General features: G+C 42.7%; 1 protein-coding gene across 1 annotated transcript; it reads left to right on the top strand.

Moving 5' to 3' along the window:
- The first annotated feature begins 279 nt into the window (after positions 1-279).
- On the top strand, positions 280-25,405 carry IREB2 (iron responsive element binding protein 2). The gene is made up of 22 exons (XM_030456968.1): positions 280-394; positions 1,729-1,818; positions 4,895-5,060; positions 6,267-6,404; positions 8,279-8,500; positions 11,353-11,422; positions 12,571-12,754; positions 13,280-13,419; positions 14,219-14,390; positions 15,616-15,716; positions 16,133-16,249; positions 17,771-17,930; positions 18,740-18,875; positions 19,565-19,649; positions 20,237-20,393; positions 20,677-20,801; positions 21,084-21,188; positions 21,441-21,583; positions 23,186-23,333; positions 23,422-23,544; positions 24,191-24,376; positions 24,989-25,405. The coding sequence occupies exons 1-22, from the start codon at positions 376-378 to the stop codon at positions 25,097-25,099; spliced, it is 2,898 nt and encodes a 965-aa protein (XP_030312828.1). The 5' UTR covers positions 280-375; the 3' UTR covers positions 25,100-25,405.
- Positions 25,406-25,905: the final 500 nt, after the last annotated feature.

Genomic DNA, 25,905 nt, shown 5'->3' on the forward strand with positions numbered 1-25,905 from the left:
CGGGGAGACACTTCGGGGGGCGAACCCGCAGCCCCTTGGACCGGACCGGACCGAACCGAACCGGGGGTCTCTGGGGTGACGCGAGGTGAGGCGAGGCCCCGCCCCTCCGCGCGAGCCCAATAGGCGGTGCCCGCGGACACGCTCGCGCCCGGCCCTAAGCCCTGCCCTGCGGGGCTCGGAGCTCTCGCGAGAGAGCCGGCGGCTTCCCTGGCTCGGATACACCCCCTCCCCCGGCCAAGCCTCGCGAGATCTCCGCCGCTTTGCTGCGCGGCGCCCCAGCAAGTCTCGCGAGAGCAGCGGCGGCCCCGCCCGCGCCAGCTCCCCCCCCCCCCTCCCGGTCGCCCGCTCCCCTCAGAGCTAATATGGTCGCCAGCGATGGACCCTGCCAGGCCAGGTCAGTGCGAGCCGCCCCGCCGCCACCCTCCCCGGGATGCCTCTGCTTTCGGGACACATCGTCGCACCCCCCCCGTGGGACCCCCTCGCGGTCCAGGGTCATCTCCTCCGCACCGGCCGGCGGCGGAGCGTAGCGGGCCCGTCCCGAGCGGAGGTCCCGGCGGAGTGAGGCCGTTCGCCTCCCCGCCCCGCTGTCTCCTCCACCGCGGCCTCTTTGTGCGGGAGCGGTGCGCCGGGCCTCGGGCAGGCAGCCCCCCCTTGGGTCTCCCCGCGGTTCTGGGGTACCCCCCACCGCCGGCCCGGGCCCGTTACCGCCCCCGGTGGTGGCTGCCCCCGCCGCGGGAGCCGCTTTGTTCTGGGCTGCGGCAGGGCCGGCTCCGGGGCCCGCCCGCTGAGCAGTGGCTGCCCGGGGCGTCTGGCCAAGGCTGGGAACCCGTCTCACCGGGCCTCCCGTTATTCCTGGCCACCATCTTTGTCCCTCCCTCGGCTCTCTGCCGCAAGCGCTGCGGAGAGCCGGGGATGTCGTGCCCGTAAAGGTCCCTGCTCGTCGGGCTGGGGCCTAAACGGTGCTCGGCTTCATCTCTGCGTGTGTGTGTGGGGGTCGTGTTAATTGTTGGGGTGTTGAAGTGACGCAGTTGTTGTTAGCTCCCGAGGATGTTGCGTTTGCTTCGCAGTAGAGTGTAGCTGTAGCCTGTTCAGCCAAAGCAAACAAAGGGTAAGGGCTCCAGCGCTCCGTGTTTGTGCGCACAGGAGCAGCTCGGTGATGTCAGGAGCAACACCATTGTGCCCGCCTTTTGTCATCTAGATTTTGTTTCTTCAAACTCCTAGGTTTAGGCCTGAGGGAATATGTCACTGGCCCTGTCCCTTTAGTTCGTTAGCGACTGAATTAAAACGTTCTTCCTCTGGCCTGCTGCTGGTCTAAATTATTTATTCTCTTCACCTAAGAGCTGTTGCAAGGGTTATGTTTGTTTCTTGCTTGCTTGTCATTAGCCCAGCACAATGCTTTTGTCTCTCACCTGAGTTGCTGAGGTGCATTTATCCTCTTGTGTAGATGGTAAACTGAGGCAATAAAGGTCAAATGTATTCAGGCGTGTGACTGTGCTGATTACTGGCATGATCTGTATATATTTAGTATTACAGATACTTTTAGGATTCATCTTAGTCACACATCTGCATCATTAGGTGTCTGATTAGAAACCTTGCCATATTATGATTGATTTACAGTCCTAGGAGAGCATCATTTCTTGTAAAACCAAAGCCATTCTTAGGAGTCGTCTGTCAGTGCTCCAACATACCATACTTTTTAATTTTATTTGCTTTTTTCCCCCCCCACAGGAAGCCCTTACCAGCCCGCCATTGAAGCATTAGGAAGCTATCCCCAGAAGAAGTTCTACAATGTTTCAAAGCTTGGAGGCGCCAAGTATGGTAATGATACTTCTCAGTTGTTTGTAATTAGGGTGGTGCCATCAGGCACCACTTAGTGCTGTGAAATGCTGAGAGAAGCGATCAGGAATGCAGGAATTCTTAATAGATGGATGTGAAAGCTTGTAATTTTCCCATCTCTTACTGCTTTGTGAAGCTGGTAGAGGGGGATACATCAAGGGAAGGCACAGGTGTAGCTGGAGTTTTCATCAAAAATGAGTTCTCTTTTGGAAAAAAATGCAGTGAAGGGGAATTCTTATGTAATACTTGAAAAATATATGTAGCTTTTCCTACAGTTTTCTACTGGCTCTTGGTGTTTAGTTTCATCTTGCCAGCAACAGTGTGTGACTCTTCACTAGAAGGTAGCTCCTACTGCCCTTGCTGCAGAAAGGATTTTTTTTATTTGTGGTGTTCAAACAATTGTGTAATCTTAGTGTATCACTGATATGCAATGTGACACTAAGGGGTGTGAGCCTAAGAAACTTGTGCTGCTTCTCTCAAAGGGCCTTTTGAAAAACAAAAAGTAGGTGCCTGTGTCACAGGGAGGGCAAGATATGCAGATGGAGCAAGCTCTAGATCACTGTCAGCTGGAATAAACTTTACTTTTGCAGCTAACTAATACATACTTAAATTATTCTCTTCATTTGCTTTCATGATAAACTCCTGAAATACTTCCCTGAGGTACATATTTAGGGATTTCTGTTTGGTTTTTTCCATTTAGTAGTTTTCTAAGGTCTGATTTACTCCCCTGCAGTCCCAGAGCTTGTGATGTGTTTCTGCACTAAAAAAATCACTCCAGAGCTGGGTTTGACACAGGTAATTACTGATTACTTCCCTCTTGTTTAAGGGAAGAGAGAGAGGAGTTAGTGCACAGTGGCTGATGTGACAGCTTTGTGCTCTATCACTCTGTCCTTGTAATAATGAAGGAAATTTTTCAGGCAGGCTCCTGAGGAGGAGGTGGAAGTGTTCTGTTTGTGGCCTTGCCCAGGAAGAAGCAGTTGTGTAGTAGCAACAAACCTGTCACTTCTGCAGCAGTTTTGTGAAAAGGCTGGTGCCAGGAGTGGGAATATAAACAAAAGATTCTACATTCTGTGAAGATGTGCCATGCAGCTTGGAGCAGCAGTGGGTGTTCCTAAAACAATTGGGAGAAGGATTCTAAATAGCCCAAGCTGACACTGTGCAGGAGCTGGAAGCCTCATGTTAACTCCATATTAGCAAGATACTTGGTAACAGTTTGGCACAGTGTGGGACAGGACTGATAGCAAATCCAGCATCTGGAATTGCTCCTTGCATTTGTTGCTAGAAGGTTAATTTAGGGTTTTACTGGCTGCACTCTGCCTTGAGGCTCCTGACTCCAGAGTGACAGAGCCTGTTGGAGTTAATCAGTTTGAGGATGTAAATGGTAGTTGATTTATTTGCTAGTTTGCTAGAGAGAATCAGATTTTCTAGTGTATTAAATAGTGTTCATTTGTGGTGAAAATGGAGGTGAAGGAGTTCAAGATGATTTAGGGCAAAGGAGGCATATGGAGATGTAGTCCCTGCTGGGACCAAAGCTGACTTGAGCCTTTCTGTACTGAGCCCCACATGTCTGCCAGGGTGTAGATTCCACCACCTCCCAGATCCTGTCCTTAACCACCTGCTCTGTCAACTTTTCCCCTTGTTTCCACTCTCATTGTCTCTTCCTGCACCTTGGGACTTCTTTGCTTTGCCCTTTGTGCATTTCTGAGCAGCCAGCCTTGCCTTCCCTGCACTTCCCAGGAAGCTGGAGATGACCCCAGTTGGCTTGCTCAGCTTTGCCTGCTCAGGGTGAGCAAACCTGAGTCTGGGGAGCAGCCTCAGACCCAGCTGAGGAAGCTCTTGGCTGAATCCAGTCTTGGTTCCTGAGATCTGTATCCTGAGAAGGATTGCAGATGGGCTTGCAAGTGCCTAGCAGAGAGAAAGAGGTGATTTCCCAGAACTGATGGCTGCTAAGCAGCCTGTCAGACAATTAGATTTGTCACTGAAAGTCTTTGTAATTCAAGATAAAGAGAAAGTTTTCTTCCCATAACTTCTTGATAAAGTGAGTGGTGACATTGCAGCTGATTAAACCCATTTTTGATGGCATTCTTGCATTATTCAGAGTGGTTCATCTAATTAGGCATCAGTAGGTAATGCCTGAGAAAGATGCATGATGAGAACAGAGTCAGTAATTCCTGGAATATGTTGTGGAGAAACCTCTGGTTTGTGACCACCGCACCTGTTTTTGTTAAAACCTGAACTTAACTGTTTAACCCTCTTCTTCCAATTAAATTTTGTTATGCTTCTCACTTCATAAAGTCACTTGCCTGCTTCAGTGGTGCTGAAAATAGTGGGATTTGGGGAGGAATGTGAAATAATATTGACTTTTTGTTTGCAGTGAATAGTGACATCTGCTTCTGTTTTCTCCTCCCACTTTTTTCCTTCTCATTTTCAGTTCCCTCAATTTTCTTGTGCCAGAAACCTGCTTCTAGTCTGTGTTAATCTAGATCAGTAACAAACTAACTAGAGTTGTATTTATTGCAATGTCACTCTTTGAATGTGTTTCATTTATGTGTTTCATGCACATGGCAGAACAGTTTCTGATCTCTGGATCTCAGTTTATTTAAAAAAAAAACTATTCTGGGATTGGATGCTCTTGGCTTGAAATCTCGAGTAATGAAATGGAAAAATTGACAGTTTAAAAATTATTTTTGAATATTGTAATAGTTGTTGCTTTTCACCTGCTCTGCTCAGTTACCCCAGCTCTGGATTCCCTGCAGCTCTCCTGCCAGCACAGATGCCTCCTGAAATGTCACTGTCCAGCCATGGTGGGGTAGAGCTGTTGATGTTTTCCTTCCCAACCCCATATGATAACTCACTCATCTTCTGCAGTGCTGCAGCTCACTGTGCCATACCCTGCCATGAACATTAAACCCAACTGGAAAAGCAGACACCTGTAGCTCTCATCCTTCCAAGCCCTAGCAAAGCAGAATTCTCCAGAGCTGAGGTTATAGGTTTAAAGAAGCTGTGTGAGCTGACACAGTGTTGCACTACTTCAGTCAGTTGCTTTTCTTTGCCCTAGATTCTCTGCCTTATTCCATCCGAGTGTTGTTTGAATCCAGTATCCGTAACTGCGATGGCTTCTTGGTGAAGGAAACAGATGCTATGAACATCTTAGACTGGAAAACAAAACAGAATCATGTTGAAGTGCCCTTCTGTCCTGCCAGAGTTGTTCTTCAAGACTTTACGTAAGTCCCTGTGCACCAGAACCACCCAGGGAATCCCTGAGCTGGATGTGCAGAGTTTTGCCTTGACAATAAACAACACCGGGCCTTTTGTTACCAAAGTATCTTTGTGTGCTGCTTCTGCAACCCAGTGGATTGCTCAGGATAACTACGTGGGATGCAAGGGCAGGAGCTGTTGTGTTATCCTGGTTTTAGTGCAGCTTGGCAAGGTTGCAGCTGTTGGCCTGCAAAGAGCAAAAAAAGACAAGAGCCAAACCAGAAATGGAAGTGGTGACACTTTGGCCATTGCCAGGTGACTGATGGTTCACTGAAATATGGAGAATTCTTGCATGAGATAGGAGCAAATATTGCTTACACAAGTCTGTGCAATCCAGTTGAATCCATGAATAACTCTCATTTAAAAGAAAATCTCTTAGGATATTAACTTTCTTGATTTGAGTATGGCATCACAGAAAGGGCAGTCCCTCAGCAGTCTGCAAATACTATATGCAAGTTAGTTAGCTGACTCATTAACAATGTATGATGATGATGATGATTATTTTATATGTATATATATATATATCTATATAATATTGATATCAATATTATATTTAGCAACAAGTGAAATAATTGTAAAAAAAGGAATTACACCAATGACAAAACTGAGCTAACTTCTGCTTAGGAAGCCAAGTCAGGAAGGTTTTATAGTACTCTTACAAACATTGTCCTCCCTTCAGTTTTGTGCTTCAGAGACACACATGAGTAACAAGAATAGTTTTGTAAAATGCTGTGAGCTTCAGAAGTGGTTGGCTTTGTGAGAAGAGTAATAATCCAACATAAGGTGTTCAAATATATAGCATGAACACTGCTTGCAAAGCAGGGTCCTATTGTAAAGGTAATAAGTATCTAAAAATTAGTTTTATAGTAAGAATACCATTAGGCTTCAGAAGCACAGCAAGACAAAAACAGAAGTAGTTCTCTGCTTTATGATCTTTTGTTCTTGTTTGGTGTGTTATCTTCAAACCTGCTGTTGCTTGCTGTGGATAAGCACAACTCTGTCAACTTCTAACAGTGTTTCAAGATCTTCAGAGTTTGGAGAGTAGAATAGCAAGGGTTATACAAAACAGTACTTGGGTAAATATAACTTAAATAAAGTTAAACTTAATAAAGAATCTTGTCTATTTCAGTGAGTTAATGTCCCATTATCCCCTTGTTTTCCCCTTCTGTTAGTGGAATTCCAGCAATGGTGGACTTTGCTGCCATGAGGGAAGCTGTGAGAAATGCTGGAGGAGATCCTGTGAAAGTCAATCCTGCCTGCCCAACTGATCTCACTGTTGACCATTCTCTGCAGATTGATTTCAGCAAATGGTGATGTATTCTGCCATGGTTCATGGTTGTGTCTGATACTGTGTCTGATGGTGCTGTCCCATCATACTGTTTGTCAGGTGTGACCTGTCTGAAAGCAGGCTGGATAAAAATGGATAAAAAAACACTCTTAAAGAAGAGAAAGAGAATGGTTGTGAGGGGCTATGGATGAAGCTGGCTGACAACCCAAAATTCTGGGCAAGAGTCTGTTGAAATAACTGGTTCTGTCATGGTTTCCAGCAAATAGTGTCTTAAAAGAATGAGGCAGAGGGAACTTTTAATTTTGCTTTGTCCTGTTTTTACTATTGGTGTTAAACAGAGTTTACTTCTAGGCGTGGCTGCCTTGTCACAGCTGCAGAGGAATGCCTTGCAACCCTGCTGGTAATATCAGAAGACTAATTTCAGCCCATAGCCTGTGATTGATTTCTTATTTTTTAACAGGGTTGGATTTCACAACAGATTAAAAAGGCTGCATATATTTGCAGAGAGAGTATAGTTCTTGTATGAGTCTGCAGAAGTATTGGGACTGGAAAACTGACAGCCTGGTTTTCCTTTTCTGACAGGCAGTAATTTGATCAAAGCAGCCTGGGGCTTCCTTTGCTAGAAACATGGTACCACAGAAGAAGAAAAACGTGTGTTTTAATCAGTGCTTGCTGAAGTAAGCACCAAGCAGTTCATACAACTGCCCCTTCACCTGCTTTTTCCATCATGGAGCCCCTTTCAAACTCAGACACCATTGTGCATATTGCTCAAGCTCTTTGGAAATTTTAGAAGTTCATGGGGCAAAAGCCCGTGGTCAGATGGACAGGGATGTACAAGTCATTTCTTGCCAATACACAGAGGATTTGGGGATGTTGGAGGTGTAAGAGTGAAGAGCAGGAAGCCCCAGATCATTTGTTGTTTTGCATATCCACGTTCAGTTCTGTGGTCTGTCCTCTCTGTGTCTGGAGCTGATTTGATTGCAGCCAGGGGAGCCTGAAATTATCAGAAAGAGCAAGTGCTGGCAAGAGGTCTCAGCATGCTGCTTTGTGATGATAAATCCAGCCTCTGGAGCTTCACGTTTGGGAAGCTTACAGGATCTTGGCAGCTGCTGGGCTGTGATAAGAAACCCTTCTCAGGAACGTGGCTGCTGGTGCTGCTTTCATGCAGCCTCCATCTCCTGCTGATCAGAGGCTCATGGGCCGAGGAACCTGCTGAGGCCATGCAGTACCCTGCAGTTTGAGAACCATAAGTCTCTCTCTGTCTTGCTGAAGCAGAAGAAAGCAGTGGCTTTAGTTACAAATCCATTATTTGATAAATAATGAGAGGAAAAAGGTATTTTTCACAACGAGCTTTCCTTGCTTCCGTGCAAGGACTGAGTATTGTACAATCAGAGGGTAGAGTGCTACATGTTCTTTATTTTCAGAAAAATAACCTCTTTTCTGTCTTCTGACTTGAATAGTGTATAAAATTTTTCTGAGCCTTTGAGAATTTGTATAAGAAGCTTAGTGAAATAATAAGGTTAAGTTTCTTTCCTTGAGGAAGCTTTGTAATTGTGCCTCTGTGGACTTCACAAAACCCTGTACAGTACTCTCTTAAAGAAGGAAACATTCAGCAAGTCCACCACTTGGATGAGGCTCTGCCTGCACTTTTGAAGTCTAAATGCCTGAGCTGAGCTTTTTCAGCATGGCTTATAAAGATTTCTGCTCTGTTGTGAGCAAACTGAAGGAATTGTTTATCTGATGTTCATCTTGCTGACACTCCAGTTCTGTTCACTTATTGCCACACTGCATTTGTCAGCTGAGCTTGTCCGGTTCTGTTTACTTGGAAACAAACAAACAAAAACGAGAAAAGCAAAATTGCAAGCGTTTAATTTGCTTCTCTGTTTAATGCTTCAGTGCAATACAGAATGCTCCGAATCCTGGAGGTGGAGATTCCCAGAAGGCGGTGTCCAAGCTGTCTCCGCTGCGGGCGCAGCCGCGGAAGGTGCCGTGCCGGGGTCAGACGGGCTGCAGGGGGCCCTGCGGAGCCGCGGATGGGAGTCGCAACTCGGGGCAGTTTTCCGCGCAGATTGAGAACACACCCATCCTCTGTCCCTTCCATCTGCAGCCAGTGCCTGAGTATGAAAGCTTCTTTTTTCATTATTTACACTTTCCTGTGTTTGTAAGCCCTGCCTGTGACAGTTGATAGAGATGTGGTGGTGTGGTTTTTTTAATTCTATGCATCCTTGTACCCTTACTCCTGTACAAGAAGCAAGCACACATAAAGACACCAATACATAAATATACATAGAAAAGAATATTATCTTTGCAACTATTTCAATACTTTAACATGCTTGTTAAAATACCAGCACAGATGACCAGGAGTTTGGTCTGTTCTAACAACTGAGTAGATGAAGGACCATGTACTGATGCCAGAAAGCATGGGTCATTCTATATATATAGAGAGAGAGAGTCCATGGTTCAAAAGCCAGAGTGTTGGGGAGACTTTATGATAAATTAGTACTTTCACCCCAGGGAACTGACAGCTCAGTTCCTGAAAACCTTCAGTGACTCAAAATTATAAGACTCTCCATTTGAGTCACAACTTAGCAAAGCCTTAAGAAATCAGTGTGTGCAAAAGACAAGAGTGGCAGACTCATTATACAGCCCCTTCATTTTGCATCACTCAGGAATTCTGAATCAAGATCCTGTACAGCTGGTGGAGATATCCACAAGACTTGGTCTGAAGAAAAGTAATAGTTGATTTGAACAGTAATATTCCCAGGCTGAGTGAATCTCTGTGTTGTTCATGAATGAGTGTTCCTCCTCCTTACACTTTTTTAGCAACTGCATATGTACATCCCACAAAGAAAGTAATTGGGTTTTGTTTCTTTGTTATTCAACTTCCCATCCCCATGATGAATTTAAGGCACCGTGCCTTTCCACAACAATCAAATGCTGACTATTTTAATACAGTACATCTGTATTAAAAGTACATCTTCACGTGTGCCATGGACAGGTCTGACATCTGAAAGGTCTGATGTAGCAGATTTGAATTAGTCTAAGTAAATTTGTTTTTACAAGAAGGGCTTTACCAAACACAGTGCAGATGGCCAGCTGTGTGACTCATGGTTCTGATTGTCAAATGGAGTTTTGGGACTTCCCACATGTCGTGATCCGAGTTATTATTTTAATATTTTGATTATGAGGAAAATGCAGCCACCACTCAGAGGAAACGCCTGGAAATTGCACACTAAGGCGTTTTGAAACTCAAGCAAGTTACAAGGATTTATTTTAGGAAAGGGGAAACAAAATATCACTGTTAATAAAGGGTAAACCCGATTTGTTACTTTGGAGAGAAGAGTTGTCAAGAAAAGAAAAGGAGGGAGCAATTAAGATTTTATCACTGTCCTGTCCCACAAGAAGGGCTTTACCAAACACAGTGCAGATGGCCAGCTGTGTGACTCATGGTTCTGATTTTCAAATGGAGTTTTGGGACTTCCCACATTTCTTTACAAGGACAGCAAAGCACAGGAGTAATTCTCTGTTACAAAGTTCACCTCAATGAATAAGTCAGTGAATCACTGGTTTATTTCTAAAAATAAATTTTAGTTTTACTGTGAGAACTTTCTAAAAAGTTCTGTTTGTTCAAGAACTAAGAGCTAGCTAGAATTCCAGAGCTTCCAGCTTCTATGGACTCTGGCAGACCCTCTGTAATTCCATTAGCATCCCACTTCTATGCTATGGCCCAGGGGAACCTTTTCTCTGTCTTTTCCAGGTTTTCCAGTGTTATTAACAGATCACCATGCACCATTCCATCTCTGACAATTGCATGGCATCCTCCTCTTTCAGTTGCCACCTCTGTTCTCAGAGGGACTGATTGGATCCCCATCTTCCTCTGCCTGGCAGGTGTAGAACTTACAACCTGACCAGAGCTGTGTTGCACCACAATATGATGGTGGCTGTCTTGGTGATACTATAGATGTGCAAATATTCCTGCTCATTGCAGGGGTGGGAATGCAGAACTAGTGGTGTTTTCAGCAATACCGATGTGTGTGGCAGCAGATCACAGTGGTGTCAGGGTGGCCACTCACATCCTGATACTGCAGAGAAGGGGAGGGAGGGGTCATGTAAAATACACCAAGGAGTTGACTGTTCTTTTGTGGTGCAAAGCAAGTGTGGTCCTTGTCCTTCCTTCCTAAGCAGAGGTTATTTCTCTTAAATTGTGGCTTACTCCTTTATAATGAGTATCACTGTCTTAATATCTCTTAAGAAAAGATGACTCATTTTATGAGACTGGACTGATGAGTACTTGTGAGGAAAAAGTTGTGGCTTGGTGGCAGAAGGTACAGAAATGGAGGGGAGGTGCAATGGGCATGGTCTGCTCAGGTGCTGAAGAGGAGAGGGTGATCAGACATTGGAATGGGCTGCCCAGGGAAGTAGTGGATTCTTCCTCCCTGGAGATATTTAAAAAGAGACTGGATGTGGCACTGAGTGCCATGGTCTGGTAACTGCAGCGGTAGTGGATCAAGGGTTGGACTTGATGATCTCTGAGGTCCTTCCAACCCAGCCAATTCTATGATTCTATGAAGGGTTAGGACTGAAGGTTGAGAGTGTGGTGAACATCTTGGTTCTTTGCTGTAATTGAATTCTGAGGTGTGCAGCCTGTAGGAGTGCTGCTAGGGCAAAAAAAGCATGTTTGTTTTGTAGTATATGCTAGGAAAAGATATCTTGAAGTTGCTAATTTTGAGATCAAAGGCTTTGGGCAAGCTATACATAGAATAAACATTTTCAAACACAGCACAGATGAAATCAGTTGCTTTTCACTGTTTACAGAAAGCTTGCTGCAAGGAAGGAATTATCTTTGTTCAAGCAAACCACTTCTTATTTTGCCACAGGGTTAAACGAGTCTTTCATCAAACAAAACCAACTTTGTCCTCTGTAATTTCAAATGAATTATGACAGTGCTTGTAAACATGTTCTCTTCCTAGGCCTGAGACAGTATTGAAAAATCAGGAGATGGAATTTGGCAGAAACAGAGAGCGGCTTCAGTTTTTTAAGGTATGTCTGTGTGCCTCTGGACTTGGGGTTTTGGTTGGTTTAAGAGCTTGCTCCATTTGTCTGCCTGTGGTCAGGTTTAGATAAATGAAATGTAATCATTTGGGAACATCAGGCTCCCAAACCTGAATCTAATAGGAGAACAGAAAATTGGCTGAGAACAAGGCTTATGGTTTTAAACCTCAATTATTAGGCAGCATATGGTCTAAATCTAGGGGTTGCTTGAAGGGGGAGATAATTTTTTGTAATTCCAATTGGAAAAAGATTAGACTGTGTGATTTGGTTCCTGTCAGTGTGAAGGCAGTGGGCAAAGTAGATATTTATGAAGCATTCATCTTTTTAATGCTTCTTAATGACCTCAGTGCCTCAGGTCATTATGGGTTTCTTGATCAAAGGTCCATTTATCTTAGTGAAGTTGGGAGTGTTAAGCAGAGGCTGGTGTTGAGACCTGGCTGCTATCAGAACTGGCAGCAGTGCTGACAGGCTGGTTTGTAGGGCACTGGTTTGCACAGTGACCATGGGCTGTGTTGGCGCCAGCCAGGGATCTGAAACACTGGTGTTGGATCCTCATCCAGTAACCTAACGTGGCTTGGGAATCCCATCCAATCATCTAAAATTCTTTTCATGTAGGCAGTTTCTTTCAGAAAGCTGCAGATTGGCTTTTACATCATTAAAGAGGGAGGTGGCCAGCCTGAATCTTGTTACAAGCTTCTCTCTCAACTCTTTAAAATCCAGCATCCTGAATTTGTGTGTAGCAAGACACTCTGGATTGCACCTTCAGGCTCATTCAGGCTAAATTAAATCCTGCTGTAAATCAAGTGCTTGGGGTCAGTTGTCTAAATCCCAGCCTTTGCTGTCCTTGACATCAGCTGCAGTGAAGCTGAAGGCAGGAGATTTATGCAGCCCTGCTTTTGAAAGATGGGTCTGAATTATTGAGTCAGCCTTGAGCAGGAGCTGAATGAAGGGCTTTGAGCTTTAAGAGCTGTTTAGAATCCAAGGGCAGCTCTGACAAATGAGCTATAGCCACTCCCAGGAGTACCAAGTACTGTTTGATTCTGTGTTAGTTTTGCCCTTTTAGTTACATTCTAGGAATTGAATGCACCCTATAAAAAAAAACACAATTTTTTTTTCTCATTTTGGAAAAATTACAGTGGAGCTCAAAGGTGTTCAAGAATGTTTCCATAATTCCACCTGAGACTGGAATGGCACACCAAGTTAACTTGGAATATTTGTCAAGAGTTGTTTTTGAAGTTAAAGATCTCCTGTACCCAGATAGTGTGGTTGGCACAGATTCACACACGACCATGGTGAATGGCTTGGGTATCTTGGGCTGGGGTAAGTATGCCACAAAAAACGTGGTAGTGCTTTGAAGGGCTCACTAAGGCATTACTGAGAGACTTTATTCCCACTGGATAGTTCTGTCTCCAGCATAATAAACTGGAGAGAGAATCATTCTGGAGAGAGAATGATTCTGGAGAGAGAATGATTCTCTCTAGAATTATTCTTCAGAATGCTTTTTGTCCCAAGGAAATCTCCACTAACATTTCTTTCCCTTGAGAAATAGAAACGTCATGTAAAGTGAAAATAGCCAGAACCCAATTAGTATTCAAACAAGTGCTGTTTGTACATGAAATTTCCTCTTTCCTCTTGGAAAGTTAATTTTGGAGAAAAAATCATTTACGGTTGAGTGTGAAGTCGAACTTCAGCAACAGTTTTGATTTTATTTTTCATGTAGAGATGTTGAAAAGAACCCATGCGCTTCCTGCTGTAGTTTTAGGCTTAAGATGAAGAGTTTTACTAATTCTGAGGACCTCTTAAGTATTTAATGTGTGTTAAAGCAACCTAAAACTCTGCTTCCAGGTGTTGGGGGCATCGAAACGGAGGCGGTGATGCTGGGGATGCCGGTGACCCTGACGCTGCCGGAGGTGGTTGGGTGTGAGCTGACAGGCACTGCCAGCCCACTTGCTACATCCATAGACATTGTTCTGGGCATCACAAAGGTGAGAGCTCAGTGCCTTGTGGAACAAAGCAGAGTTGGCTGCAAATTCTGCCTGTGCTATTTGAGAACTGAATTGAATTGTTGAGAGTAATCTTAAAATACCTTGAATTGTGGTAGTGGGCAAAGATACAGATAATCTGGTTTTATTTTATAGTCCTCCAAAGCAGTGGGCTTTTTTCTGTTTCCTCTCTTGTGGTTTATTTACAGGCCCTCTACCACTGAAGAATAATTACCAAAAAAACCCTGTATGTGTGCAGGGTTGGGGGCAGGGGGCAGACACCTCTTTTTCCATTATTCTTTGGCTGGCAGTGTGTAGGGTTCTTCAGGTCGAACTTTTTCTGAGTACCCTTTTTGTTCTCAAATCCCTGCAAGACACAAGGCCTGGCTGTGGTTGTCAGCTGCCTTAGTTTAAGGATATATTTTCTGAAGACAAGGTTTTGCCAGGGTGGCACAAACTGTCACTTCTGTAGTAGGTGAAGAGCTGTGGTTTTGTTGGAAAACCCTTCCTCTTGCTGGCATGAAGCTTTAAGAAGCATGAATGTGTTCCTGACAAGAGATGTGAAGAGCTCAGTTGCAGGTGGAGATGTGTTTATTATGTCAGTTTCCAGTGCAGACTGGCAGAACCTAGTGTGTTAGGAAGTCTTGGGGTTTTTTTTTACTTTTTCCTTCAAGTTTCAGCTTTTGATTTTAAATGCTCACGACTTGGTAGTTGGGAATTTTTGCAACAAGCACTGCTTGCATTTTAAGTCTTCACATAACAGATTGTTTTTGTGTTTTGTTTTGTTTTTTTTTTTAAACAGCATCTTAGACAAACTGATGTTGCTGGAAAGTTTGTTGAGTTTTTTGGGAGTGGAGTTTCCCAGCTGTCTGTAGCAGACCGAACCACAATAGCAAACATGTGTCCTGAGTACGGTGCTATCCTGAGCTTTTTCCCTGTTGATAATGTGACACTGAAGCACTTAAAGTATACAGGTAAACATCAAAACCAAAGTGATTCACTGTAATAGTTGTTTTAGGTATGTGGCAGTGTGTGTTTTGCTTAAAACTCCAAGTTGTTAAACTGATTTTCTGCAGTGTTCTGGCGTGGAGTCAATGTCTTTAATTCCCCTGCACAGTAAGAGGCTGGGATGTTTGTCATGGGATGCTCTTGGCTACAGGTTTTTTCCTGTACAGTCTCATGCCTCTGGGTAATATCTACCCCAGAACTCATGCCAGGCCAGTGTTGTTGGATGTGGCATTTGGGTCTTGAGTTACTTACCTGCTGTGTTGGTACAGGTGTTAATTTGTGGCCTGTTTGTCTCCCTGTACTGCTGTGAGGCAGCAGTTTGTGTGCACAACACTGGCATGTGGATGCTGAATTGCCCTTGAGGTTCCAGCATCTAGAGACCCTGGGTTTAAAAACACAGGTAAAACTTGAAAGTATTCAGGAAATTCCCATGTTTTGAAAAGTGTGTGGAATAGAAGTCTTCTCCATATGAAATAAACCTCTTAACCTGCTGTGGGTTCCCTACAAAATTAGAATCTAAAATTATTACTGGAGAAGTGAAACTGTAAAACAGATCACACCATGATCACAACATTGTTTTGGGGTTTTTTTCACAGTTATTTCTTTCCTGTTGAGGAGTATAATTCCACAGACTTTTCCAGCTAAGCTGGAAGGGTCTTCATTCCTTACCAAGCTATCACAAATGGAGAAAAGCCCCAGGGGAACTGATAGCAAAAAAAGTTGCATTCACATTAATAAGCCTTTCTGGCACTGTAATCCCTCACTTTAAAAACCAAGTTAAACATTTTTAATTTAATAACAAATATGTTTTGTCTGGTTAGTGCTGAACAAATGAAACAGCTTCTATCAACTAAGCAGATGACCTGTCTCAAACAAGTAAATCTTAATGTAGAATACCTGTATGAACTTTAGGGACAAATCTGTAAATTTAACATGTTACTGCTGCTGGAGTTGGAACAGTTTATTTTGTGCCTTGATATAAGAAACAAAGTTAAACTAATTAAAAATTTAACTAAGTAAGTATTTTAGTTCATGTATCCTTCTGGAATAGCTCCTGGCAGTCAGGAGAGGGAAGAGGTGTGCCTTGAATCAAAGTATCTGACAGGCTTGTGTGAGTTTTGATTTCTGGGACTTGTGTTTTACGTTGTTCCTTAATGTGAATTTTCTCATGTCTGAAATAACCATCCCAAGGTTTTGACAAGGCCAAGCTTGAGGTCATGGAAGCTTATCTTAAAGCTGTGAAGTTATTTAGAAGTGGTGAGAGTTCTTCCAGAGAACCTGAGTATTCCCAGGTATGCTTGAAATTCCTTGTTTCTGGCTGTGTGATGTGCAAATAAATAACTGCTGCTGAATTGACAGTTTTGTCTCCTGCTATAATTCATTGCTTTAATAAAAGTTGAATTTTTTTAGCTCATAACTTTGAGAAGCAGAGCATGGGGATTGGGGTACAGTAATGTTCAAGTCAGCTAACAGATACTGAGTTCCTGTCACCCCCAAGTGACCAGCTAAGTCTGATGGGTGGGAGTAAAGTCAGGGATAGTGTAAAAACACTTTGAATAAGATGAACAGCCTTTTGCAGTCTGGAAAATGTAAGCCCAGAGCTTTGTCTCAAAAGATCCAAACTAAGTGAGAGAGGCCCTGGATGTCTCAAGAGGATATTTGGTGGAGTGTTGGGCTGGCATTGGTATATTTTGTTTCTGTTTTTCAGGTGGTGCAAATTAATCTAAGTTCTATAATTCCGTATGTCAGTGGCCCCAAGAGGTCCCAAGATAGAGTGGCTGTAAATAACATGAAAAGTGACTTCCAGGCCTGCTTAAATGAAAAGGTTTGTACAACTGATTGCTTCTCAAAAGGTGCTTCCTGTAATCCATGTGGAGGAACTTTACTTATTCCTTGCATACCTGCTGAGCCCTCCTTATTGCCATATGAACAGGTTACCCAAAGATACTTTCTCCTTGCTTGACAAGTGTCCTGAAGACAGTACTTGATAAATTAGAGATGTTTGTCAGGAACAGGAACTGCTGGGAGGAAAAAATTTAATTTCAGTAATAAGTAGCATAAACTTGGGAAACGTTTTTTGCCTTTTCAGAGTTGAATTTTCAACAGCTGTCTTTTACTTAATGCCCAAAACCTGATTACCATAAGAAAGAAGGAAACAAACTTATCTTACAAGATGCAGAATGTGTAGCTAATTAGTGTCCTGGGCTCTTACCTTAGCAAGCTTAATGTGACTTCACAGAGGACATGTTTTTCCTTTGAAGGTGATATTCTTGGTCAGGAATATGCATGGGTATCTAAGAATGCAGCTGATATGCAAATTCATCTTATATTTGCACTAAGTCTGTAAAAATTCTTTCTTTTGGTTTTGGCATTTCTGGTTGTAATGAGGTATCTAATCCAGTCTGAGTTGTGCTGGAGCAAAAAATAATAACTGATCATGGGTCACAGAGTGGCTGAGGCTGAAAGAGACCTCTGGAGGGTGGCTTGAGCTGAGGACATGAAATGTTAATTGACTTGGTCAGTCAGACTGGGTCTGTTTCCAGTGACAACTCTTCCAATCTTGTGTATGCTTCCAATCCAGAAGCAAGTATTGTATAGAAGTAGAGCTCTACTGGCATGGGATTCTTCTGTCTTGAGTAGCAGGGGATCTACCACACTTTGGCATTTGTTCATGGTTGTTGCAAGCTTAAAGCAATTATGAAAAAAGAAGGATGAGACCACTGTAGATGTGGATTTCACACAAGATGTGTTTCTTGGGCTATTGCTTCTCTCTGAGGTTTAATCTGCCCCATCTGAGCCTGCTGTTGGGGAGTCATTAAAGTCAGTTATCCAGAACACAGCTTTGCATAGAGAAATCGTTAGATTATAAGCAGATGAACATCTAGTAATTCTGGATATCACATCTTGGACTCTTAAAACCTTGTCCTGAAGGGGTTCCATTCTGTTCAAAGTAGTTTTAAGACTGGGGGTCTCTAAGAACAGTTGTTCACTGCACCACATAATATGCAAATAGTTTGTTTGCTGCCAGGTTCCCTAGCTCTGAATACTAAAGCTGTGTTTACACGTTTGTAACTCTGTCTTTTTAGGTGTTGAATTTTATTTCAACAGACAGTATACATTTCCTTTGTTATGCTAAAATCTGTCTCCATTTTTCTAGCTGATCAGGAAGAATTGTAGCTGTGGAGAGGGACTTGACCTGAGGGCTTTTCAGATCTGCTGAGGGGTTCCTGACGGCACAGCCGAGTCTCTTAAAATGAGAGTGCAGTTGCTCTTGCTGTACTGCAGTGCTTTCTGGTCTTTAATAACTGCCAACATGTGTTTTGTTTTATTTTTTTTTATCATCCAGTCTGGTGTTAAGGGGTTCCAGGTTGCAGCTGAGAAGCAGGATGAGATGGTGCCTGTGCAGTATGAAGGGAATGAGTACACGCTGTCTCACGGCTGCATCGTCATCGCCGCCGTCATCAGCTGCACCAACAACTGCAATCCCTCTGTCATGCTTGCTGCAGGTAGGTTGGGACTGGTGACAGCAACCTTGGCCTTAGTGCTGCTCCCATGTTTGTACAGTCTTTGCCTCCTCTTTTGTAGGTTCTCTGTAATGCTTTGACTTAAAAGGTTGAGACTCTAAAGTTTGAGGCTTAAATTTGTACGCTCTGGAGCTCCTATCATGAAAGTAACTTGTCAGTAATACCATGTTAGAGTTGTTGTCAGAAAGCAGTATCAGTGATGGTAATTACAAAACACATTTAGCAGTATTTCAACAGGTAAGTGGTTTTAGGGCACTCTTCAGATGGTTTCACATATTAGCACATCTGGTACAGGAGGTGGGCTTTAGCTTTGACTCCAGTGGATGGTGGTAGCTTGAACTAGTGAGCTGCAAAGGCAGGAACTAAAATCTGAATTGCATAACAACTGCTCTGTGGTTTAGCCACCTGCTCTGTGCTGCACCTTGCCAGGCAGTGTGCAGGTTTCCTACAACAGTTAATCCTCACACAGACCTTGCTGCTGCTTTTGAGGTCCTCTGTGGCCAAGGCAGGCTTCCCTTTGTATCAGAAGAACAAATAAGAGTTGCACTCTCAGCACTGGAGGAAGAGCTGCTTCTTACCAAGGGTTTTTCTTACAGAAAAGGGCACCTGCTTGATAGGAATGGGAGCAAAACCTGAATGGCAGTGCTATGAATTGTGTTATTCAGGCAAGGAGTTGGGTCAATAATTTAGTAAGCTGCAGGTCTAGTCACTTTTTTAATGGGTAGTTTAACTAATAGATGTTCTTTGAAGGGATAGACAAAACATAAGCTGTCTCTTTCTTTTCTGGGTAGGACTCCTGGCCAAAAAAGCCGTGGAAGCTGGGCTGGGGGTTAAGCCCTACATAAGAACAAGTTTATCACCAGGCAGTGGAATGGTCACACATTACCTCAGTTCCAGTGGAGTATTACCATACCTCAGTAAGCTTGGGTAAGCTGTGACTCCTGCCTCATTTGTCACTGGAGGAAAATGGGGGGGTTTATACAGGCTGAGCAGTGTGGTTGCTGTTCATTTTAGGTTGGCTGGTTCTTAACTTACTAGATTGTTATTTCAACTACTTCAAGTTGTGGTTTATTCCACTTTATTTCCACCTTAAAATTTTCAACGTGTTGATCTCTGCCTCATCTGAGCTCTGTTTATCAGTGATGATCTACTTAATTGTGACTTACAAGGCAGAATGCACTTGTTTATATACTTAAAGTGAAAGCTGGCTGTAATTTTGTAAATTTGTCAGGACAGTCTGCGTTAGTCTTTCAAGGCTGATGGATTTGTGGGTTGTTTAGCATGTTTTTGCTTGCTCTGCAGCAATAGCAATTAGATTATGTTCATAATTCTGCAGCAGTACTCAGCTCTGCTCTGTGAGGAATGTTTCTGTCTTCTCTTTGCCATTACTAAAGGCACTAAGAACATTTTGAGGTGTTTTATTTGACTTATCCTGAGTGATTATGTTTTAATGCCCGCACCAGTGAGATGTAGTGTCTGTGGTTTGCTTCCAAAGAAGTCTTAATTGCTAAAGGAGAACAAAAATCTTCCCTGTGACTGTTAATAAAAGAGCTGTTTTGTTAACAAATTGCTTGTGGTCATTTATCTTGTGATTGATTGGTTTTTTTCCACTTTAGGTTTGAAGTTGTTGGTTATGGGTGTTCAACCTGTGTTGGAAACACAGCCCCCTTGCCAGAAGCCATCAGGAATGCAATAAAGCAGGTAAAGCTCTAAGGCTTGTTGAATATAAGTGATGAAGAAATGGAGTAATCTGTGCAAAATCCACTTTGTTGGTTTGGCCTTTGCATGATGTTTTTGCACATTTGCATGTCAGGGGGAGACCATAGTGATTCATCAGTATGTAAAATAAATATAATCAGTGGTATTTATAGCATACAGATACATAAATTACAAGATAAATACATAGGTTCTAATATTATGGAGGGTGCAATCTGTGGATTTGGTGTCATAAGGGAGGAGGAGGGTTTAAAAGAGCTATGTGCTTGAGTGATTTTTAACCAGCAGGGTCTAAACAGCTGCAGCATTTTTCTCCTGAGAAGCAGAATGAAAATACAAGAATTAAAAAGCAGGAGAGGAGTTCCCTGCAGTGACTGGAGAACAGAGCAGAAGTCAGGAGTGAAAAGGAGGAAGAGAAGAGAGAGAGGACAAAATGTCTTAAGTTGAAGTGTTACAGTAAATACTTGGCTAAGTCAGATGTGCTTTTAGCATTGCACTTCAACCAAAAAATGACACAAGCTGTTGAAGTACCACGAAGTCACAAAGGGAATGTCTGTGGGTTTGCCTTTCAGGGTGATATCATAGCCTGTGGAGTATTGTCTGGAACAAAGAACTTCGAAGGACGTCTCTGTGACTGTGTCCGTGCCAACTACCTTGCTTCCCCACCACTAGTAGTTGCTTATGCTATTGCAGGCACAGTGAGAATAGACTTTGAAACTGAGCCTCTGGGTAAGTATTTCCTTACATCTTGCACTGCTGCATCTAGTGCAAGGGTAGGGAAGGTTTCTTCAGGTGCATTTCAGTGTGCAATTGCAGTATGTGTAGAAAGCACAGTCAGTTATTTGGTGTTGCTTGTAGCTAAACCAAAGCATGCCCATAACTGATGAAATATTTTGCAGATCTGCTACCATCTCTGAAGACCTTAAAATATATGTACTTATATTCTAATGTAAATATGAAGTCAGATAATTTATTGTTCAAAAACCACTATTCTGTTTCAACTCTTACTCAGGCACTGGCTTTAATGGCAAGAGTATTTACTTAAGAGATATTTGGCCCTCCCGAAGAGAACTCCACACAGTGGAGGAAGAGTGTGTGATATCATCCATGTTTAAGGAATTGAAAGAAAAAATGGAGGTAAGAATTACCCTTTGTTCTGTAATGCTACAAGGTGGCACTTCATTCCAGTTCTGTAATATCCTCCAGTTAAAATGTGATTGGATTGTCAGTTCCATGACTGTAAAGGAGGACTTCACTGAGATGGATACTGGTATGTGATAGGGATTCTTAGGTAATACCCCAGAGACAACCTGTAGTATGTTACAGAAATTAGAAAATCACCAGTAAGTCTTTGGTCATAGAATGTAAACAGATGGTAAAGTGATCTCTGTTCTTTTTGGCTACTTTTCTGTTTTGCAGAAAGGAAACAAACGATGGAATTTACTGGAAGCACCTGAGTCAACTTTGTTTCCCTGGGATTTAAAGTCTACTTATATCCGATGTCCTTCCTTTTTTGATAAACTTGTGAGTACCCTGGATGTGTCCAGCCACTTATATCCATTCCATTTAAGTAAAGGAGTAGCAATTCCAGAAGAGATTTGATGTTGAAGTAACAGATTCGATTATCACTCATACACTCTTAAATATTACTTGAATCTCTTGCACGAGTGGAGCCTGTACATGCATGTACCTTCATACAGAGGTGTTTTATGTCCAGAAGGCTCTTGAAAAAAAAAAGTTTCTCTTTTTGTTGTCATTTTCCTCCTCCCCCTTTAGGCCAAAGACCCAGTTTCACCACAACCGATTGAGAACGCCCACGTCTTGCTCTTCCTGGGAGATTCTGTAACTACAGATCACATCTCTCCTGCTGGAAGCATTGCCCGGAGCAGTGCTGCTGCTAAGTACCTGACCAACAAAGGGTAAGGACTCTTCATCCTGAGCAGCTCCAGCTCTCAGAGGGCTGTTTGAAATGCCAAGGCACTGCTCAGCACTGGTGCTTGCCTTTGGAATTGCCTGGCTGCATAAAGTGGAGGTGATGAACAGATAAGTAGAATAGTAACTATTGCTGGTGTTTAAGTCTTGTAATCCCAGCAATCACCTTTCTTGCAGTCTCTGTCTAAGGTTTTTTATTTTCTAAGGTTTTTATTTTCCATCACTTTTTGTGAGTACATTCATCTTGAACTGCCTAACAATCCTCTGAGCTTCCTTGATGTCCAAGAATTTTACAGAAAATGTCTGCTAATTCTTGCTCTCACTATTCAAAGAAACCTTTTTTTTTAAAAACAGGTATTTTGGAAAAAAAGGTAATAAACTAAACACATCTATATTCTACCTGAGTTGTATAAAAATATTATCTTTGTTCCAAGTCTCATTTTTTACCAAGAAATCAACAATAATGTAAACACAAAAGCAAGTGGTACTAACAAATATTCTGAACCAAATCCTGTTGGTAGGTAATTTAATTGCTGTACCAAGCTCCATGAATGCCTGCTGGAATCCATCACAGAAGAGTAAACAGGAACTTCACTGTTTATAACCACTGGAATCTGAGAAGTCAACTGTATTCCTCCTAGAAGCCCAGTTATCTTCTGCCTCATTATTAATAGTGTTCAAATGACCCTGTCAGAGATTAAGCTCAAGGAATCAGCAAACAGCTGATACATAATCTTAAAGAACTTGTCCTTCACTGTGGCTGCAGTAATGTCTGCTGCCAGACACCTGCCTAAGCAAAAATCATGCAGCAGTTTACAAAGCAGGTGACTGATCCTGTGTAAATGTGAGAGCACTCACTGTTAACTGTTGTTGTCCTCAGGAACAGTACAGATGGAAAGAACAAACCACAAGCTCTAGAAACAGAGTTTAAAAAAAAAATAAAAATAAAAGCCCAGTTTTATAAATGAATGAAGCTCTAACTTGGGTCTGCATTGGTGAGCATGCTGCAGCAGCAGTGGGTGCCTTTCACCTTCCCTGGCAAAGGCACAGAACACAGAGTGGTGCTGAGCTGTTGGGTGTTTTTGTGTTTCAGTGCAAAGGTGCTTTGTTACCACAGAGCCACCACAAAAGAGCCTGTGGTCTGCTAACTGCTGCATTCAGTCTGGATGAGCATTAGTGAGCCTTAATTCTCAGGATTCTTTTTTTATTTATTAGTAAAGCTCTCATTTTGGTACAATGCTTGTATATAAATAGGATGGTGGAGGTAAGAGTAAGCAGGGATGTTTCCTAGAATGATCTCCCCATAATTTTTCTCCAGGTACCATACTGCACAAAGCACTTCATAAAGTCATAAAAAGTCATAAGAAGTCATAGAAAACTACTTTAAAATTACAGCTTTCCTCATGAATCATCTAGCAATGATTTGCACACTTGCTCATGTAAGTGATCACATCTGTTCAGTGGTAGTTCTTCATATCTTGCAACGAAAACACAGAGATGCTGCAATAACTATTAAAACCCTAATACTGTTTTTAGCCAGGGACTCTTTGAAATTACTGATAACCTCTTAAGTATTCTTCCTACCCTAGACTCACACCTCGTGAATTCAACTCTTACGGAGCTCGCAGAGGGAATGATTCTGTGATGACAAGAGGCACCTTTGCAAATATCAAGCTTCTGAATAAGTTCATAGGAAAACCAGCTCCTAGAACAATTCACTTCCCATCAGGACAAACGGTAAAAGGACTTTTGTTTGTGGAGCTGCTCTGAAACTCTGATGCAGATTTAGGACTCGCTCAAACTGTTCCACTCTGTTATTCCACAGCTAGATGTGTTTGAAGCAGCAGAGTTGTACCAGAAGGAAGGCATCCCTGTGATTATTCTAGCAGGAAAGAAGTATGGCCTGGGTAGCTCAAGAGACTGGGCTGCAAAAGGACCTTTTTTACTGGTACTGCTGGTTTGCTTGGTTTTGGGGTGTGGTTTTGTGGCTTCTGGAAATACCTAAACCCATATTTAGTTTTGGGCATGAGTATGTGTAGAAACTGTCCTCAGTCTTGAACATAATAACCACATTTTTGTTTAAATACTTGTTAATAATTTCTTTGCTTGAGTCTTCATAGAAGGGAGTCACTGATCAGGATCAATCTGAATTTCCTGATTATGTAGCTTAGCATCCTAGACTCCAGACTTCAAGATAAATTAGACATTTCTCTAATGCTGACCTGTTTGGTCTCTGGGGGCTGTTCAGCATCTAGCTACTGGAGACTCATTTCCTCTCATATATTGAACATATTCTGAGCCAGCCACTTGCTCACCTGGAATAATGGAAGCAACTGACTTTGGTCTGGGATTGTCTTCCTGCATGAGCACTGCCTGTTGTAAAACCCCATTTCATGCTGTCTGGGCCTGTTCTGCCTGACCTGCTTTCATCTGTCTGTAAAGCTAAGAGGTTCCCTCCTTACTGGACTCACACAAAGCACTCTCTGTACTCCTGTTCAAACTGCAGAATGTTGGACATAATGTGTATTAGAAGCTTGTTCTGCATTTCATTCTGAGTACCATGCTGTAACACAACATCACTTGTATTTCTGCAGGGTGTCAAAGCTGTTCTAGCTGAAAGCTATGAGAAGGTTCATAAAAGTCAGTTGATTGGAATTGGCATAGCTCCACTTCAGTTTCTTCCTGGGGAAAATCCAAGCACTTTGGGTCTTACTGGCAGAGAACAATTTTCTATATTGTTCCCTCCAGAGCTGTCACCTGGAATGACTTTGGATGTTAAGGTATCTTAGCAATTTATTTTTTCTTTAATTTCTCTGAGCGTACTGGCAGTTGAGAGCACAGAAAGAAAAGTTAATCCTCATGACTGAAAGCAGGAAAAACCAAAACTGAATTCTCTTTGGAAGTAAGCCTGTAGCCCTGCCTGCAGTTTGCTGTGGCTATTGCATTTTCCCAAGGCACACATCATGCCTGCTGGCTCTACATGGCTTTTTTATGCAACCAGAAATTCTTGATTGTTCTTTTGTGCATTGTCCCCCACCCCGTGCTTGGGGGTATAAATGGAGTCTTGTCTCTCATGCAGGCACTATAAGAGACAAAGGTGACAACTGTTAGGGGGAGATTTCATCTTTCTATTCTGTGTAAAGGAACTGGGTGCCTGTAATAACAGACTTTGCAGTCTTAACTAAGTGGCTTTTTCTTTGTTGTCAGTGGGCACATCATCTGCTCCCAGCTGGAGCAAAACTGCAGTGAGCTTCATTCTGTCAGCAGGCTCTGGGGTCTGCAGTGGCAAATCAGCACCTTGAATTTGCTGCTGTTCAACAAACATTAAGAAAAATGAATTGGAATCAGAGCTCTTACGTTGTCTCTTTTTTTTTCATGCTTTTGTTTTTAAGACAAGCACTGGAAAAGTCTTCAGTGTGGTTGCCTTGTTTGACAACGATGTGGAGGTAACACTGTACAGATCTGGTGGAAACCTGAACTTTGTGGCCCGAAGATTCTTATAGTGGCTACTGACTCTGGGTACCTTGCATAACTGGTAATTCTGCAAATGCCTTGTGTGAACCCAGGAATCTGTACTGTGGAACTGCAAACAGTCCTCGTGTGCTCCAAGTTACTTCGTCCATGGATGTAAAAGATTGTGAATCATTGTAACTGCAACGAGATCCTTCCTGATTTTAAATAATATTCTAATGGTGCTATTAAACATTGCTAAAAATCAACATGTGTATTGTGGCAGAGAGAGCTGTAAGTATGGAGGGGATGTTTTATCAGACCATTTTGTAAATAAACGATGCGAAATCTGAAACTGATTGTGCTGAAGATTATTATGTGAGGAGATGTTCTGCAGTTGTTTCCATTCAGTTTCTGCACCTGTAAAATCTCTGTGCTGCTGTTAGTTGGTTTCAGGGTAGCAAATGGAATAGGATGTTTAAGGCCAAACAGAATTCATGTTTTCTTTTGCATCCAGAGCTTGAAACAGATACTCAGTTTTGAATTTCTTGCTCTCTGAGTTACTGGATGAACAAAAACCAGTCCATGTGAGGCCCATGGTATCCTGTACCACAGCTCAGCACTTTCTTACCCTTCTTTATGTGGTTATTTCATCTGGGTCCATTTTTAAAGCTGTTCATGCTGTAAAACATGCACTTAGAAGTATGGGAAACATCTGCATTATAAAATGCTCACAAATGAAGTGTAGCACCCCAGCTTCTTCAGCAAGCTGCAGAGTTCTTTGGTTGAAGCTTGTCATACCTACTTCAAGGGATGCAGTTTATAGACACCAGTTTTTACTGGTGATACCACTAGACCA

This window comes from Calypte anna, chromosome 10, assembly GCF_003957555.1.
Source record: "Calypte anna isolate BGI_N300 chromosome 10, bCalAnn1_v1.p, whole genome shotgun sequence".
Taxonomy (NCBI): Eukaryota; Metazoa; Chordata; class Aves; order Apodiformes; family Trochilidae; genus Calypte; species Calypte anna.

What these genes read in the sequence shown, in the direction of transcription:
- IREB2 (XM_030456968.1), top strand. An exon ending in CAGATTGATTTCAGCAAATG is followed by an intron (nt 6,405 to 8,278) that starts GTGATGTATTCT and finishes TTAATGCTTCAG; the next exon opens with TGCAATACAGAATGCTCCGA. An exon ending in CTTGGGTATCTTGGGCTGGG is followed by an intron (nt 12,755 to 13,279) that starts GTAAGTATGCCA and finishes CTCTGCTTCCAG; the next exon opens with GTGTTGGGGGCATCGAAACG.